This window comes from Salmo salar, chromosome 24, assembly GCF_965601325.2.
Source record: "Salmo salar chromosome 24, fSalSal1, whole genome shotgun sequence".
NCBI lineage: Eukaryota > Metazoa > Chordata > Actinopteri > Salmoniformes > Salmonidae > Salmo > Salmo salar.
The window spans coordinates 26,872,129-26,889,786 of NC_138314.1; the positions used below are offsets into that span (position 1 = coordinate 26,872,129).

The 17,658-nt window shown below is 43.2% G+C and overlaps 2 protein-coding genes across 6 annotated transcripts in view; both read right to left on the reverse strand.

Moving 5' to 3' along the window:
- Positions 1-196: 196 nt before the first annotated feature.
- On the reverse strand, positions 197-5,611 carry LOC106585458 (SWI/SNF-related matrix-associated actin-dependent regulator of chromatin subfamily B member 1). Its single transcript, XM_014171683.3, has 9 exons — positions 5,494-5,611; positions 5,124-5,235; positions 4,885-5,014; positions 4,624-4,761; positions 4,349-4,476; positions 3,990-4,156; positions 3,338-3,528; positions 1,101-1,232; positions 197-645 (listed from the first exon to the last, which is right to left on the reverse strand). The coding sequence occupies exons 1-9, from the start codon at positions 5,575-5,577 to the stop codon at positions 615-617; spliced, it is 1,113 nt and encodes a 370-aa protein (XP_014027158.3). The 5' UTR covers positions 5,578-5,611; the 3' UTR covers positions 197-614.
- A 514-nt stretch (positions 5,612-6,125) lies between these two features.
- The window catches only part of LOC106585456 (ral guanine nucleotide dissociation stimulator), a 29,248-nt gene continuing 17,715 nt past the window's right edge, over positions 6,126-17,658 (reverse strand). For 4 of the 5 annotated variants that reach the window (XM_014171680.3, XM_014171679.3, XM_014171678.3 and 1 more), the window contains exons 2-18: positions 14,976-15,280; positions 14,784-14,858; positions 14,434-14,627; positions 14,149-14,273; positions 13,796-14,011; positions 13,582-13,685; positions 13,249-13,333; positions 11,618-11,695; positions 11,334-11,420; positions 11,202-11,234; positions 10,968-11,089; positions 10,777-10,872; positions 10,397-10,601; positions 10,021-10,095; positions 9,455-9,712; positions 9,173-9,287; positions 6,126-8,971 (exon numbers count right to left, since the gene is read on the reverse strand). In XM_014171680.3, coding sequence (XP_014027155.1) covers positions 8,796-8,971; positions 9,173-9,287; positions 9,455-9,712; positions 10,021-10,095; positions 10,397-10,601; positions 10,777-10,872; positions 10,968-11,089; positions 11,202-11,234; positions 11,334-11,420; positions 11,618-11,695; positions 13,249-13,333; positions 13,582-13,685; positions 13,796-14,011; positions 14,149-14,273; positions 14,434-14,627; positions 14,784-14,858; positions 14,976-15,280 — 2,349 coding nt within the window. In that variant the 3' untranslated portion in view covers positions 6,126-8,795. The remainder of the gene's footprint in view (positions 8,972-9,172; positions 9,288-9,454; positions 9,713-10,020; positions 10,096-10,396; positions 10,602-10,776; positions 10,873-10,967; positions 11,090-11,201; positions 11,235-11,333; positions 11,421-11,617; positions 11,696-13,248; positions 13,334-13,581; positions 13,686-13,795; positions 14,012-14,148; positions 14,274-14,433; positions 14,628-14,783; positions 14,859-14,975; positions 15,281-17,658) is intronic. The other variant, XM_014171677.3, reaches the window with a different exon arrangement.

A 17,658-nucleotide genomic window follows, 5' to 3' on the forward strand; every position in this document is an offset into this window, starting at 1 on the left:
GCTTAGCACGCCACCAACAACTGGGTTGTGCCGGGTGTTGTAAGCGTGAACAAAGCATGCAAAACAGCCCAACTACTATGTAATAAGGCGGCAAACTTATTTTTCCTCCCTAAATTAGTTAAATAACCTTTCATTTGATTGTATGGTCACTATGATTTAATGCAATTTACAAAGACATAACACTTATCAAAAGCAATCAAGATCATTTCACTTTTATTTTTGTAAGAATTATTAAAATGTACAAAAAGACAACAAATACAACATAACAGAATATATTGTCTGAGTTTTCCTGTGTTTTGTCACTCCTCTGTGGGTGGGTAGAAGAGTCAGTGGTCAAAGTGGGAACAGGTTCACCACACAGGGGAAGGGGAGGGAGCACATTGTAGGGGGTGTTTGTGGTGGAGCTTTGCTCAAATAAACACATGGAGGGGTGGAGGGGATGTAGGCTGTGGAGAGCTGAGGTGATCGGTGAAGAGGAGGACCTGCTCTGGTAAACAGGCTGAAGCAATGCCTGTATTAATGCTGTTAGCATAGCAAGTCCCAACACTCTCGTACTTCATCAAATGGCCTACTGTCGGTCTTGTTAAAGGAGCAAGACATTCCGCTTGCATCAACTACCACGTGTTTGCCAGTCGTCTCATGCGCCTGCAATGCAAATGTACACAGAGAGTCAATATCAGTAACGACACAAGAAACACATTTACCAAACTTTCAAACTCTGCGTTTAGACAGGCAGCCCAAATCTGATCTTTTGTTCACTAATTGGTCAATGACAAGAAGCTGCCGCATGTGGAAAATTGGTCTCGTTTCAGCTTGTTCTTGATATCCGGTATTGTTTTGACTGGATGCCTATGCTAATATGGCTAAAATTTGCTTGCGAGCTCACCAACAACTAACGATGTATTTGAGAGACAAGTGCTCATTTATTGAAAATATTCATTTACACAGACATTGGAAACAAAATATAGTTTACATGTTGTCAACAATCTAAGCCCACCCCGTCTGTTTTGCCAGTCGCTGGTTTTGTTGCTAAACAACCAACCCGTCTATAGATCATGAAGTATATTTTTAGGACAGTAGTCCAACGTGGCACCACCCACCGAGTGTTTCGATCCTGGTCCCTGATCTTCTTCTCCATCTCTGCGTCTGTCAGTGTCTCCAGCAGTGGGCACCACTGGTCAGCTTCACCTGTGTTCCGGATGGCTATCTCTACCGTAGGCAGCGGGTTCTCACTGCACAGAGACAAAGAGCCACAACAAATTACTTGCACAACCATGAGACACAGCCAAACAGGAAAATAGCATGTTGCTGAAAGGGATATTTTAGGATAGGAGCCCAACAGAAGCAGAGGTCAGTGTTACTGTCTGGGGAGTTACTTTTCACCCAATTCATACATTGCTTCACAAACAGACTCTACAAAGTCAAGAACGTCTATTACATTTCACCCAAATACAAAAACTATTGGAGATAGATCAATCCTCTTACCAGCTCAGCTTTAAGTATTTGCTATACATACAGTACTCATTCAAGGGTTTTTCTTTATTTTACTATTTTCTACATTGTAAAATAATAGTGAAGACATCAACTATGAAATAACACATATGGAATCATGTAGTAACCCAAAAAAGTGTTAAATAAAAATGTATTTTGATATGTTTAAGATTCTTCAACGTAGCCACCCTTTGCTTTGACAGCTTTGCACACTCTTGGCGTTCTCTCAACCAGCTTCATGATGAATGCTTTTCCAACAGTCTTGAAGGAGTACCCACATATGCTGAGCACTTGTTGGCTGGTTTTCCTTCACTCTGCGGTCCAACTCATCCCAAATCATCTCAATTTGTTTGAGGTCGGGTGATTGTGGAGGCCAGGTCATTTGATGCAGCACTCCATCACTCTCCTTCTTGGTCAAATAGCCCTTACACAGCCTAGAGGTGTGTTTTGGGTAATTGTCCTGTTGAAAAACAAAATTATAGTCCCACTAAGCCCAAACCAGATGGGATGACGTTTGCTGCAGAATGCTGTGGTAGCCATGCTGGATAAGTGTGCCTTGAATTCTAAATAAATCACTGACAGTGTCACCAGCAAAGCACCCCCACACCATCACACCTCCTCCATGCTTCATGGTGGGACCTACACATGCGGAGATCATCCGTTCACCTACTCTGCGTCTCACAAAGACACGGCGGTTGGAACCAAAACTCTCAAATTTGGACTCATCAAACCAAAAGATCGGTGGAAATCTGTCCAATGTCCATTGCTCGTGTTTCTTGGACCAAGCAAGTCTCTTCTTCTTACTGATGTCCTTTAGTAGTGGGTTCTTTGCAGCAATTCGATCATGAAGTCCTGACTCACACCGTCTCCTCTGAACAGTTGATGTTCAGATGTGTCTGTTACTTGAACTCTGAAGCATTTATTTGGGCTTCAATCTGAGGTGCAGTTAACCTATTGAACATCTCCTCTGCAGCAAAGGTAACTCTGGGTCTTCCTCTCCTGTGACAGTCCTCATGAGAGCCAGTTTCATCATAGTGCTTGATGGATTTTGCAACTGCACTTGAAGAAACTTTCAAATGTCTTAATGTTCCGTATTGACTGACCTTCATGTCTTAATGATGGACTGTCATTTCTCTTTGCTTATTTGAGTTCTTCTTGCCATAATATGGATTTGGTCTTTTACCAAATAGGGCTATGTTCTGTATACCACCCCTACCTTGGGTGGCTACTTTGAAGAACCTCAAATATAAAATATATTTAGATTTTTTAACACTTTTTTGGTTACTACATTATTCCATGTGTTATTTCATAGTTTTAATGTCTTCACTATTATTCTACAATGTGGAAAATAGTAAAAATAAAGAAAAACCCTTGAATGAGTAGGTATCTCCAAACTTTTGACTGGTACTGTATGTTAGAGACCCGTTCCGTATAGACTCGGTTGGATCCAGACCCGGTCCAATCCCAGTGAGGGAAGCAACATAAAAGCCAATTTTTAAGCTACTTTATTATCCGGAGCTGAGCGATTAGATACCTCCTAACTTATTTTACCACACACGGAGGCTCTATGACTGTAGTGCCGCTTTGATGACTTATGATTGGCGGACAACAACAAGCTACACGTCACTCGTGAAAAGCAAGAGCAACAACATAAATGTAATTCTCTCTTTCTTTACTGCAGCAGTTGTGTTCAGGTCTGTACGGGTCCTTAAAGGGAAACACGTTATGATTGTCACGGGTCTCAGGTATGTGTAATTATATCAGATTGGACCCAGACCTGTGAGAAAATGTAGAATTCGGGTCCCGGATCGGGTCTTGGGTGTGAAGACCAATCTGTATATATTACCTGAAAGCGTATGTCCTCTGGTGCCAACTAAGTTGTCCTCGGATGCTGTAAGCAATGGTGGTGACAAACTCTCCCCCTAGGCCCAGCTCCGAGCACAGTTTCAGGGCAAACTTCTCTGGGGAGTTCTCCCTTTCTGACATATCCCACTCAAACTGGTCCACGAGCGAGATGTTTCCAACGTGGATGTTTAGCTTATGGTAAAGATAAGAAATCATGTTTTAACTAATCAGTTAAAGGTCCATTATGTGATTTCAGATAAAAATGCGAGTTATAGATCTGCCATTCTCATTGAAAGCAAGTCTGATACGCGGCATGACCTTTGTGATAGTTCTATGATTCCCCTCCGTAAGTTTTAAATTAGCTTCTTTATACTTTCGTTTTTTTTTTACATCGGGTTCAAACCGATAAATACAATATTTTTGGTTATTCTAAATATATTTCACAGCAATTTAGATAGTATAATGATTCTCTACACTATAAATTTATTGTTGTGTCAAACTAAAATCAGCTGAACGTTTTTGAAACCAGGAAGTGGTGGTACTATTTATACAAATTGCACCTTTTAATTATCAGACACAGTCTAAGTTCTGTAACTCTGGTCTCACCACATTGTTGCACACACAGTAAGTTAACATGACAATCTTGGTTGTACCTTGACGATGACCCTCTGGTCAGTCTGTTCATCCAGGATGCTGTCTGTGGGATAGGACTCTATCTGCTGGCGGATGGCTGAGGCGATGGCCGGGACAAAGGCCAAGGGGTTCAGGTCCAGGTCGTCACACAGGATCTCCGCAAACATTTCAGGAGTCATGAGCTTCTCTGAGGAACAACAGCATGTACGACATGAGAACTTGAACTAGGACTGAGAAGAAAAGGTGGTTGGGCAGAAGATGACAAGAACGTTGTCATGTTTAAATCATTTTGTTCTAGAAAACTAAAGAGATATAAAGGGATTCAAATACCATCGTTATGGACACCAGTTTAAGACTGAGAGCTACAATGCAATCCTACCGTTCATATTCCAGGTGAAAGCATCCCTAAGCTTCTGCCCCTCTATCTCCATGTCCAGTCGGATTGGAACCAGCACCTCAGACTGGGTGGCATTCTCATGGATCACTGCAGGATCATGGTCATCAAAGCTGTGCATGGAAGATAGAACAGTAACACAAGTCACACATTTGAAAAATTGTTTCAAACAGTTTTGTTTACATTATGATTGACTATGATAGGCCTTTACATCAGAGTTCATCTGTTCTGACAGCAGTTTAGATTTTAATCAGGCTCACCAGAGAGGGAAGGTCCTCTTCTTGTCTCGGCCTAAGCGGCTGCGGTTGATAGTGGTGGAGCAGGGGACAGCATCCAGGTGATGAGAACTGTTGGGTAGCGTGGGGACCCACTGACTATTCCTCTTACCCTTCTGCTCCCTGTTGGCAAGACCAGACACAGTGACACATAAAGACAATATATGAAACAAGATTTATTGACTACAATACCTAGACCATCAAGGACCAGGCAAACCATTTATGAGAGAATGCTGATGACAATACCTGAGGTAAGCTGGGGGCTCTGTGCTGATGGAGATAGCTTTGTACTTCTCATCGTTTCCTTCGAAGATCTCCTCAACCTCTGATGCCTTCAGAAGGGTCACACTGGTAGCTAAGGTTGTGTAACCATGATCTGATAGTAGTGAAAAAAGTGCTTAACAATTAACCACATTACAAGAGTATGTCTTCGTTATCCCATGTTATCGTTTCATGGTAATTAACTAACTAGCTTAGTTACTAACCGTGTGATGATTCCACTATTTTCTTCCGCTCCTCCACTGATGCCAGTTTCCTCCATAGTGATGGGTATCTCTTATACAAGGAACCTCTGAACATACGCAGGTAATTTCCTACCTAAAATCAAAAACGGCAAATTGAGAAAACGTAAGGGCTTACTAGCTATAGCTAATTTACGAGGGTAGCATCTGTTACTGTTATCGACAAGCTAGCTACTGTTAGCTGCTATCTCTCGCCTCGGCTAGTTGCTAATGTTACCTCCGGTAATTATCAAGCAAACGCACCAAACCGTCGTAACTAACGTTGGTTATACTATAGCTAAATTACACTAAATGACTCATCTTAAAATATACTATAACCAAAGAAAATACTAACCTCTGACCCAATCATATAATAATCCCCATCTTCTTCAAGCTGAAATTTGACAGGTTTTTGTCCAAATGTCTTACTAAGCGCCATATTGGAAATGTAACAACAAAGATCAGCGCGGATGAGCATGCGCATTGTGTAAAAAACTAACTGGCGCTGCGAAATGACGTCAGTATAATGGCTTCCTTATCTAACTTCCTTTGCTTGTCTCCTTTCCTTCGTGGCCAGTCTGAAGCACCAGAGAGGACATTTTACATTTGTACATTTTAGTCATTTAGCAGACGCTCTTATCCAGAGCGACTTACAGTAGTGAATGCATACATTTCCTTTTTTTTTTTCCCCATACTGGTCCCCCATGGGAATCAAACCCACAACCCTGGCGTTGCAAACACCATGCTCTACCAACTGAGCCACATGGGACATAAAGAATTCTGTAGTCCAGTACTGATAAAATACTGTAGCCTATTATGTGCATCATCTTAGATGCTTTCCTGTGAATATTCTTCTATTGCTTTCATTTATTGTGTTGGCTGTAAGTTAATACCATGGGGTGAGCGTTACTAGCTATCATATCTGCCAAGGAAGGAGCCATCTTCTCACCTCACTTGAACTAAATTACACCAAAAACGTTAAATAAATGAGTATTTACTTTTGTAAACTTAAGTGTTTATTTGTATTTACATGAATATATAATAATCTATAATTACACAAGAGAGGAAATAATATACAATGCATAACAAAATCTTTCTGTACAAACCAATAAATAATGCCAGGTCAACAAAGACATAAACAAAGACAATTCCATATAGTATGACATCTCAATATTTTGTTAATTCATTAGGAATAGAAAAACATGAGAGACAAGACACTGCAAACACACAAAGGTTTTAACTCAGTTATAATGGCAAAGGCGACAGATACTGCAAATCTGCAGAGGACCAGTCATTCCAGGCCAAGCAAAGCAAGCTCCAGTAATTATGAATAACACCACAAAACAATCAGTCAAGTGGAAGTAAACACAGCCACTTATGTAAAGCATAAATTATACTGAACCCATTCTTTGAAAAGAACCAAAGGACTGTTACTATTTAGGGAAGTGGTGCAGTTTCTCCAAGGGTAACCAGTAGTAACCGCACTGCCACCTAGGCTTGAACAGTGTATCTGAGGTTCTTAGAATGATGTTGTAGTGTTCAGAACATAACACTCAGAAATGGTAAACTCCCCTAGAAAATTCAAGTGATAGAGAAATGAAACAAATATTGTCTTTTGAGAGTGACAGGCCCCCTCATCTCTTTGGCACATATAGTGGTAATCCAGTTGTCTCCTTTTCTCCATGCCCTGAACACATTTCTACCACCACATGGACCTCTATCTATTCTCTGTCAGGGTTGACTTTTACTATTTCATTGTGTCATAATGGAGAGCGAGACAGAGAGAGAAGGGTCGTAATTCCTCTGCTCAGACGCTGCTGATGCATGACAGATCTTACAACGCTTAGATGGGTATTTTATGTGTCAGCTAACCAAATCATATGTTATAGCAATCTGGTTCCCAACTGCACAGCCAATGATGTGGCACGCAACCATTGATTGATACATGCAACGTCTGAGCAGAGGAACACAACCAATGTGTGTTCACAGTGTTCAGCATAGAAGGGAGCCAATCAGAGTGATCGGCAAAGACCCAATCACAGTGTAAGTAGCAAATTACAGTGACAAAGCACAGCAGAGACAACCAATCATTATGCTATGTATGTCCCAAAAGAACAGCCTCTTCTCCGCCCCTTCCAGGCCATGCATACAAGAGGTCTGGATAATCCCCATCACAGGGGAGTTTCCACCATATTGCTTTCCCCTACCTCTATGGTTCTATCATGGTCATCAAGGAAAGGACCGTTTTAAAAAGCCATTTAAAGGGGTTGGGACCAGCATGCAGCACTGAGCAATAAAGGCATGTAATGTCAGTGAAATGACAAACAACTTTTTGTCTGTATTTTCCATGACAAAAAACAACCACTGGCATGCTTGTAAGAATCTCAGAGTTTGTGTCATTACTCTCACTCTGTCTTTAAGATTGTAAGTAAGAAGAAGCTGGTGTGGGCTAGTGCACTGCTTTTTGTTGTGAGGCGAGGACTGTTACCTCCTCTTGCATGCATGGAGCAGAAATTGGGCAGCCATAAGGAGAATCATTGGCAGTTACAGATTATACATGATACCACTATCCCACTGTTAGTACAAAGATGTAAACCATTGTTTTCCATACAGAGATAGTCCAGTAGGGACGGGTGGTATGAAATGCTGTCATCGGAGAGTCCTAACGTCATGCCTGTCCTCACCACCAAAAACGTTTGTAAAAAAATAAGGTGAATTATTGACCTTTTATAAAATGTACATTTAGCAGCTGCATAGCAAAGTAAAGAGTACCAAACAAATAGCCTAACTGTAATGGTAACATCATCAAACATAAAGGTCCATTGCAAAGTAATGCTGATATTATACTGTGTTGGTATTTTGTAAATATCTATCACTCCTCACTGTTTATCTGTTTTTTGTTTTACACCAACCCTCCGTAATCTTTGAAATGTTTCTATTGAGCATATTGAGCCCCACTGCAATGTCCTTCTTCCTTGTCCTGGTTATAACTCAATAAAACAAGATGTATGTCTCTTAACAGAGTGTATACTCCCCACACCTTGTTTTCTCTGAAATGATCACACACCTTGACCCATATTCAATATGGCAGTATCTGCATTCAACTCTTCAAACTTACAATGGACCACCTTTCCATCTATTCACAGTGGAAAAGTGCCACACTCCACCAGGATAGCACATCGGGTCTCTTTGTCCAGGTCTCTCTTGAAAATGTATTTTATCTCACGAGACTAACTTGGCTTAATAAATCTGGCCATCATTGTTCTCTGTGCCTTCCTCTATGCTCCTCAGTACAACATTTACCAACACCACTCTAATCACCACACAGTCAGAGAGAGTTTATAACGTGGCCATATGTACGCTATACACTCTCTATGATATTCCCTTTGTAAACACCACTGACACAAACTTAGGCACGAAGGGATAGGGACAGCACATTGTTAAGCTCCCCTTCATCAAGGCCTGAGCCAAGAAGACATCAGTCTGATACCGGTAATTGCTTTTCCTGCTTTGCTGCCTGCTTGTGATGCATGCAGACATGATTTGTTGTTGTTTTCCACTGGGCTCCGTCTCTAGTGTAGTTCTTAGATCCTTTAGCTTAGGTGGATTTAGAGGGCCTTAATCCATCAGACTGACAGCGAGCTGGGACACTCGTCCTCAGAAGATGCCTTTGGCGATTTTTAGGCCCTTCTGCTTCATGCGGGGCAGCGTGGAGCTGGCTACACTCTTGGCCCGGCCTTTCTTGGACAAGCCACGTTTCTTCAGCACAAAGTCATAGTTGGCGGTAGAGTTCATGGCATAGAAAACGTTGGCATTGTTTGGGATCCGCAGCTCTATGGTGAGAGGAGAGGTATATATTGTTAGTAAAAACATTTGTTTTTCATTTAAGTAATGAATAAATTAGGACACTATACAAGATGAATGGATTAGAGTCAGTCAGTTGTAAGAACAACACATTAATATACTATTAATGACAATCTATTTGAATTAAAATTAAAAGTATATTTTTTGGGAAAATGAAAATATGATATTACCTTTTTCTTCTGAGATTTTCTGCATCAACTCATAGTCCTCCGTTTTCTCTCGCTCCAGGTTGTGTTTCACCATGGCTTTGCTGATGACTGCTGGTGTCTTGTCCTGACTGGTCACCTGCAACAGGAGATGAACAATACCTTTTTTTGTTGACATTTAAAACTGATTTGCCTCTTCTCTGGCTCAGACATTGTTAATTGAATCAACCACCCACTGCTAACAATTTACATTTTGAATCTATTCATCTATATTAGCTTTCTCCTCCTCCTCTCCCTCTGTCTTACCAGGATGCTCTTGTACATGTTGCCGTTGTCCACGTCTAGGCTGACTCTGATGATGCAGCAGTCATCCACCTGCTGGTTGTAGAGGGGCAGTGAGAGTGTAGAGTAGCAGGACACGGCTGAGACGGACCGCTTGTGGGAGCGGGAGGCACCTGGGAGAGGAGTGGTGGAGGACACAGAGGAGGACGAGGCGCTGCTGGAGCCCGAACCAGAACCCATCCCTGAGGTGTCTAGAGAAGACAGGGAGGTGGACTCCCAAAACTAGAGCAAGCGAGAGAGAGAGAGAGAGAGAGAGGAGAGAGAGAGAGAGAGAATGATTCCAACCATTTACAGTCCACAGAACAAACTCCTGTGTCTGCTATAAACAAATAGAATGTGGAATATGACAGTATATGAGTATGAATATGAGAATGAGAAACGGTTTGTAATATGATGAGAGTGCAGCATTAGTGTAAGGATCCCAGTGATATTCTGGGACTGGGAGAGGGGAAGTAGTGAGAGAGACAGTTAGAACAGAAAAACCCCAGTGATGAGAGAGATGGAAAGAGAAGGCTGGTGAGTGAAAGTACCGTGGAGTTGGGCTCACGAGTCTGGCTTTCTTTCCCCAAAGCAGAGACGGAATGTTTTACTGAGGATGTAGAGGTCTATAGAGGGAATCAGAGCCACAGTCAGCCACAAGTCAGACAGGTAAAGTAAGTACATGGGTCAGTGTCAATTCACATGGCCCTTATCACATAGCCCTTATCATCAACATGGCCCTTACAGAAGATGAATTCGAAGACATTGAAATGTCAGGACTGAAATTGCTGCAGTGATGCAGGAATTTCAGTATCTCAGGAAGAAAGAAAATCAAGGTGGATGTATGTGGCATGAATCATGATGAGATGCTTCTCTGGTGGGAGTGTTCTCCTCCCCCATGTGACCCTGGCCCTTCCTCCTTCTCACCTTTCTCTCGTGGGCATCCGGAGAGTCAGACAGGAAGCTGGCGTTGACATCTTCCAGGTCAGAGCCACTGGAGCCAGCTGAGGTGACGCTGAGGGTGTCCCCACTATCACCTCCCCCTCTCTGGTACGGTCTGATGTGGGACTGGTCAAACAACTTGGAATGGGAGCTTCCTGCACTGCTGCAGCTGGCCTCAGTTAACTGGCGACTGGAGAAAAAGGGAAACACATGGAGACGTATGCGAACAGGGCCCCATAAAAACATCATGAACTGTACACAGTGAAAAACTGTATGCTCAAAATAAAAATGTAATTATTATTAATTTGCAACTATAATAAACATAGGCATAGTGTGAAAAGTTATCTATACAATATGGGTCTTACTCGCTCCAGCGTTTCATGATGCCGCCGTTTTTCTTGGCTCTGGTAGTATTGCTGGATGACTCTGACAGTGGTTCAATCTCACAGGACAGAGTGTAGCTATGGGAAAAAGGCATGGAAATAACAACACTGTATGCCCATACATTTCATTATTTTAATTTACATTTCATAAAAATCTTTAGGCCTCTCCTCACCTCTCTGCCTCACTGAGTCTCTCCACTCCTGAGAACCACTCCCTGAAGAAGCTGTCCTGGGTGAAACTGTAGTTGTTGGATGCCAGCTGCAGCAGCTTAATCTGAGCTATCACCTCAAACTCCTGTAGAGAAGGGGCGGGGAGTGAGTCTCCAGCCAATCATAGCCACAATGCCGGCGATGTCTCCCTGTTTATCAACGCCTATTTATCAGTAGCATGTAAGAATTTAATTTACCTTTCGTCGCTTCTCAAAGTTGATGAGTCCACTCTGGAATAGAGAACAAATAATAATTAGATGTGAACAGAGACTAAACAAGTAGACTGAAGAGGCTACATGATCCAGAGATAGATAGAGATAGACTCTCACCTCTGTGTAATCTTTCATAGCTGTGTCCATCATGACCAGGTCAGTGAGGAAGGTGCCCAGGTAAGGAATGGTCCCCTGCATCACCCCCTATGACAGAGACATAGTCAGAGAGAAGTTTGATAAGAGCGCAGTGACCACAGGCTCCATGAGCAATAACAATGCTCTCATTTCACCACTAGATGGTGCTATGAACCCAATAACAGCACTCAAGTATACCTGGCATAAAGTGGGTGAAGTTGGTATTTCATGATAAATTATTTAACTCAAAAAAGATCTAGACTCACCAAGTCTCTCTGCTGTTGGTGTCTCCTCTGCGCTCGTTTAGGGTTGATTTCCAGGGTGGCAAATTTGGAGGTGCCCTCCTGCAGAGAGAGAGGATACTCTGGTTTTACAAAACAATCCCTAGAACAGTGCAAAAACTAGTTTGAAACACAACTAGTAATGGCCATGATTACACTTTCAGAAGAGTAGACATACAGGGCTAAACTAATTCACTAATGTATGGCTGAGAGGGTGCAGGAAGGGCTACAGCTGAGTTAGCTCTAATGTTTCTGTGAATGATACAAAACAGGGAAATTCTTTACCCAACCTAACCAGAGTTTGCAGTCCTACACAGGCCTGGTTGGGCTGGCCCAGATAGATTAAGCAATAGTGGAATGTAGGAAAAGAGGTAAGTGGGACAACGCCTTGGAATTTCCCTTACAGACTCATGCATCATCAGGGTGGGGCTCTTTTCTGTACCTGCCATCTGCCTACGACATCAGCTGGGATTCCCTCTGAGCAAGCACAGGTTTCCTCAACTCATAGCCAAAAACCCCAAGCTTCAATATTAGGGCCAATTCAAATACCTGTCTTAAAGCCTAGGAATGTGGATAGCCATTCCTGTTGGAGAAACCCTCTGCTTTTTGCAGTCATATTTCACTATTTAACCAGTGAAAGAATATGCTGCAAGTTAAAGAGTAACTTGTGCAAAATTGGCATAACAACGGCGAGGGCACTTCCTATTTCTTTGTGCAGGAATGTATTCAGGTGAGCAGATTAAATATGTTTCTCTTGGAGGATTCAGATATAACCAAACATGTTGTCTGCTATCTAATCCTATGTGGTCTTAATCAAAGAGAATCTGATCTGTCTCTAGTCCTGACAGAAGCACTGAGCCTCATGTTGAACGAGTAAAATATTCATGACTACTGCCACAGCCTACATTGCTGGTGACACACTTCTACAGGCATGCAGTTACGCATATCAAGTCCTCTCAAACCACACTCACACTGATACTTGCACTTGTGGATCTCATACATTTTAGAGAGAACACTACAAGATAAGATTCTATACTGTGTTGTACAACTCATGATGAAGGATGAGTGAGCTAGCATCTGAGAGGAGACAAGGTGTTAGCTAGCTTGTCTATTTATGTTCTGGTTGCTATGGAGACCCCGCTGTATAGATCGAGAGGAGAGTCTATAGAGCAGTAACGGGTCAGCCAGCCATATTTCCTGTCAACTACTAGTTTTCAAAACCACTTTTCACATACCCACTTCCTGTTTTCAAACGCAGTTCATATCTTAAAGATCTATTAGCTGCTGAGTAACATTCAGGTCAATTATGCGCACAATGGTCTCCAACACAACACATTCAATATAAGAGGCAGGTGGAAAAAGCCAAAACTAACACAGGGACATTTTTACACACACATAGAGTAACGTGTGGGACGACATGTAGGTCATTTGTACCAACTATTGTCTCCACATCCACTTACACATATTGGGCAGGAGGAAAAGGTCTACACAAACACAGACACATTGTACCACATACACAACAGCCCACAGTAGTTTGTACAAACCCATTACACAGATTCCAGGCTCCTGTAAGTTACATTCAGGAGTATGGTTTTTCCCTCTGATCATTGACCCACCTTGACCAGCAGCTCTCGGCTTAGAGAGTAGTTGTTGTCATCTGAGAAGATCTCTGACAGCTCACGGAAGGTGCGGAAATTCTCTCTGTTGGCAGAATGAAGTCAAAAGGTGAACCTTACATCTCAGGGGCAAAGACAAACATAAACTACCACTGCAAAAGACCTCCAAATAACAACAAAATGTTAACTTCTACCATCAACCCAACCAAAGACCCACGGCACTAATGATGTTTTTCTTGAACATGTAACCTGGCCATGAAAACTCCCTGGTCCAATTTATAATCCAATAGTAAACCCTCCAAACCGAGGCCTCAGTCACTGATCCCGTCTCACCTGGACACCTCATCCCATGTCCTCTTGAGTCGGTGGAGAGAGTTACACTGCAGGCCAGAGAGGATAGCTCGCAGGGACGAGAAGTTCTTGAGGATACGACATTCCTAAACACAGCAGAAAGAACCCACAGAGTGAGAAAAACAGCATGACCAATCATCCACAACTGAAACTAACTGCTGAGTGATTGACCCAGAGAGTGGGTCTGATGCCTTACCCTGGCCACCTCTATCCAGCGCTCCACCAGTCTAGCCCGCTGGGTGGGTTTCAGACAGGGGTTGCTCAGGCAGGTGGTGATGACACAGTTGGTGACACAGTTGAACTGGGCCACTGTGGCCCGAATGGTGGGGGCCAGGTGTTCCTTCCCCTTCTTATCCCGCTGGGACCAGATGCCCCCCAGGCAATGGTAAGGGACCACCTTCTTGAACAGATCCTACAGGGTGAGGTCAGAGGTGGGTGTAAGGGTGAGTAAGGGTGAGCACAAAGCACAACGCAAGAGCAGCTAAAATTGAAGTTACTTGAAATCGAGCAGTTAATTAAAATTGTGGGGGGGGGGGGGGGGTGTCTCACCGCATCCATGAGTGTGAACTGCTCGGCAACCATGATGGGGTCAAAGAACAAGAAGTTCAGGGCAGGAAGCTCGTCTTCAAAGCCACTCTCTTCCTGCGTGGCGAAGGGACAGCCAATGTGCTCCACTGTAAAGAAAACACAGATGAGCTAATAATCAGACTGCCTAAAGTACTGTCTATAGTTCAGTACAGGCCCTTAACACTTCAAGCATAAACAGCATCCCCATCATGTCTGATATCACTGAGACACAGACAAGCCCCAGTTGAACCCTATCCTGGCTCTCACCGTCGAGGTCGGGCTCACACTGCTGCCTGCGGTGCAAGAGGGCCAGCAGGTTGCGCGCGCGGCGCTCCAGGTCGGAGCCAGGGAAGTGGTGGTGCAGGTAGGACATCAGGTGGTGTAGACAGCTATACTGTGGAGGGCTCCAGAAGTCCTCTGAGTACTGGTCCAGCCACGCTCCCAGGATGGACGACACAGTGCTGCAGGACACAAGCCAGTAGGGAAGAGGCAGGGAATGAGGAGACGTACAGATGACAGAGAGGGAAGAGTGTATGGTACAGTACATGTGTGTACACTGTGCACACAAAAAACAAACATCAAAATGATTGATAATGCTGGTCTCCCCAGACACTTACTTTCTGAGCTCTGTGCTGTCATCCTGAGTGTGTCTGTGTACATCTATCCCAGGTTGGTTCTGTAGATTGGCATACCTAAGACATGAAGGACACATCTGTCAGCATTACACTGTGCATAGTATGTTTTTGCATTTATGTGCTTACGTGTGTACACATGCATGTGCGGTTCTAGCTTCATGGCCGTCTCTGTACCTGTTGAGTAGGAGGTCCAGCACCTCCTTGGTGGTGGCGAAGGAGCGGTAGGTGCAGAGGAAGATGGTGACGTAGGTGGAGTCCTTGCCCCTGAACGCAGACACCATGTATTCCACCAGCCTCTCCAGCGTACCAGCCTTTATGGTGCGTACTTTACACGTCTCATACAGGCTGAGAGCAGAGTCTGTCTCCACGCCCAGCCATCGCTGTCCCTTACTGGCCGACTGGTGCAACTGTACCTTCCTCAGGGTGATGGTGAAGACTGCCCCCTCTTCCACCTCCTCTCCGATCTCCTGTGTCGAGTTCTACAGGAAAAATAAGACAAAGAGATGTAAGGGTCTGTCTGAAAAACATATACAAACATCGGCCCTTCCCTCCCTCCCTACATGTGTGGCTATGAATAACAATACTGTTACATCAAACAGAGGTTGCTAGATACACAGCCCAACAACACAGGCTAAAGCCCATGCTTTACAAACAAGGAATTAACACAAGCTGCTTCCTCAATGAAAGAGGGGTCTGTACCAAACAGTTCGTGGTTGTTGGTTGTTGTCACCATTCCTTTTTTCTCCAGCTCTCCAACACAAAATGATATGGACAGTAATGGTATATTCGAGGACTTTACAGTGAGCATCCCAGCCACTTGACCCAGAAAGCCAAACAACATCGGTTTGACGACTGCTGCTTCCTCAGTGGGGTAGTGGTATGTACACTAATCAAGCATGACACAGGCATCACTCATACACCTACTTATGCATCTGTAGCACATTATTCATCAGAACCTTTTGGTAGCTAGATATACAGCAGCACCTCCAAAATACTTTCGCTGTTAGTCATAGCCTACTCTCACCTTCAATCACACAGCCACTCTGTTTTGCTTGGTTTCCATGGAGCTGAGCAGAGATTCAAATCCAGTTTGAGTGCTATATTACTAACACTCTATTTTAGAACAGAGGAGTTTACTGTACGTGGTTATAAATCATTTGTAACATGTTTGTATGGCTGTGTTTGAAAGCAGGCGCTGAGCACACAGGCCTTGGACTTCACAGTGAGAGTAGCCCTTATCAGCTGAGCACACAGATACTGCTGGCCTATCAATCTAAACCCAATGGAACACAGCCCTGTTCTTGACATAAGGCCAATCTTTCTCTCTCTATGTTAATGGCACAAGGCCTAAGACAACTCAAATCAGACCTATTCAGATCCACCAGTTCTTGAATTAAAAAAAATCTAATTATATATAAGATTATATATAGATTAAAGGGTTGTAGATAACATTTGGACTGTGTGTGAATGTATACTGTGGTGACCTGTGGCAGCCTGTGGCCTGGCCATGCCACACAGGACCTATTTACAACTGTGGAAAGTCAGGGAACTCTCAGAGGCTTTCAGAGACCAGGTTACCATGGAAACCAGGGGGAACTCCCAAAGACCCAAAGGAACAGGGCATAAGTAGGGCCAGGAAACAGACATACATGCGAGAACGGCTTCCCCCATTAAGCCTTGACCAGTCATATCCCTCTCTGCCTGAATCATAGCTTAGTCATCAGACAGAGATTGCATGGGGAGCCCTGGTAACACATACACAATAGTAGTATGCCTTTCATGGTCTTAATTCCACGTGTCTGTAGTTCTCACGCAAAAATAGACACCGACAAACACACATACACATACAATATACAACATTTGATTCAGGTAAACTAAAAAATAACTTTGTCACCAACCATCTTGTTGACAGACTTTTATTATTCTGGTTAATATTATGTGAGTACTCGACTCATTCATATGATGATTTTATCAAGTGTAGAAATTCTACTTCAGTAGATGTTTTATTAAGTGTTGGATCTTAAGTTGATTTTATCAACAACAACAAAAAAGTGTTTTATTTATTTCACCTTTATTTAACCAAGTAGGCCAGTTGAGAACAAGTTATCATGTACAACTGCGACACGGCCAAGATAAAGCAAAGCTGTGCGACAAAAAACAACAACACAGAGTATGGGATAAACAAAAGTACAGTCAATAACAATAGAAAACTCTATATACAGTGTGTGCAAATGGAGTAAGGAGGTAAGGCAATAAATAGACCATAGTAGCGAAGTAATTACAATTCAGCAAATTAACACTGGAGTGATAGATGTGCAGATGATGATGTACAAGTAGAAATACTGGCGTACAAAATAGCAAAAAATAAATAAAAACAATATGGGGATGAGGTAGGTAGTTGGATGGGCTATTTACAGATGGGCTATGTACAGCTGCAACGATCGCTAAGCTGCTCAGATAGCTGATGCTTAAAGTTAGTGAAGTAGATATAAGTCTCCAAAGTCAGCGATTTTTGCAATTCGTTCCAGTCATTGGTAGCAGAGAACTGGAAGGAAAGGCGGCCAAAGGAGGTGTTGGCTTTGGGGATGACCAGTGAGATATACCTGCTGGAGCGCATGCTACGGGTGGGTGTTGTTATGGTGACCAGTGAGCTGAGATAAGGCGGAGCTTTACTTAGCAAAGACTTATAGATGACCTGGAGCCAGTGGGTCTGGTGACGAATATGTAGCGAGGGGCAGCCGACGAGAGCATACAGGTCGCAGTGGTGGGTGGTATATGGGGCTTTGGTGACAAACCGGATGGCACTGTGATAGACTGCATCCAGTTTGCTGAGTAGAGTGTTGGAGACTATTTTGTA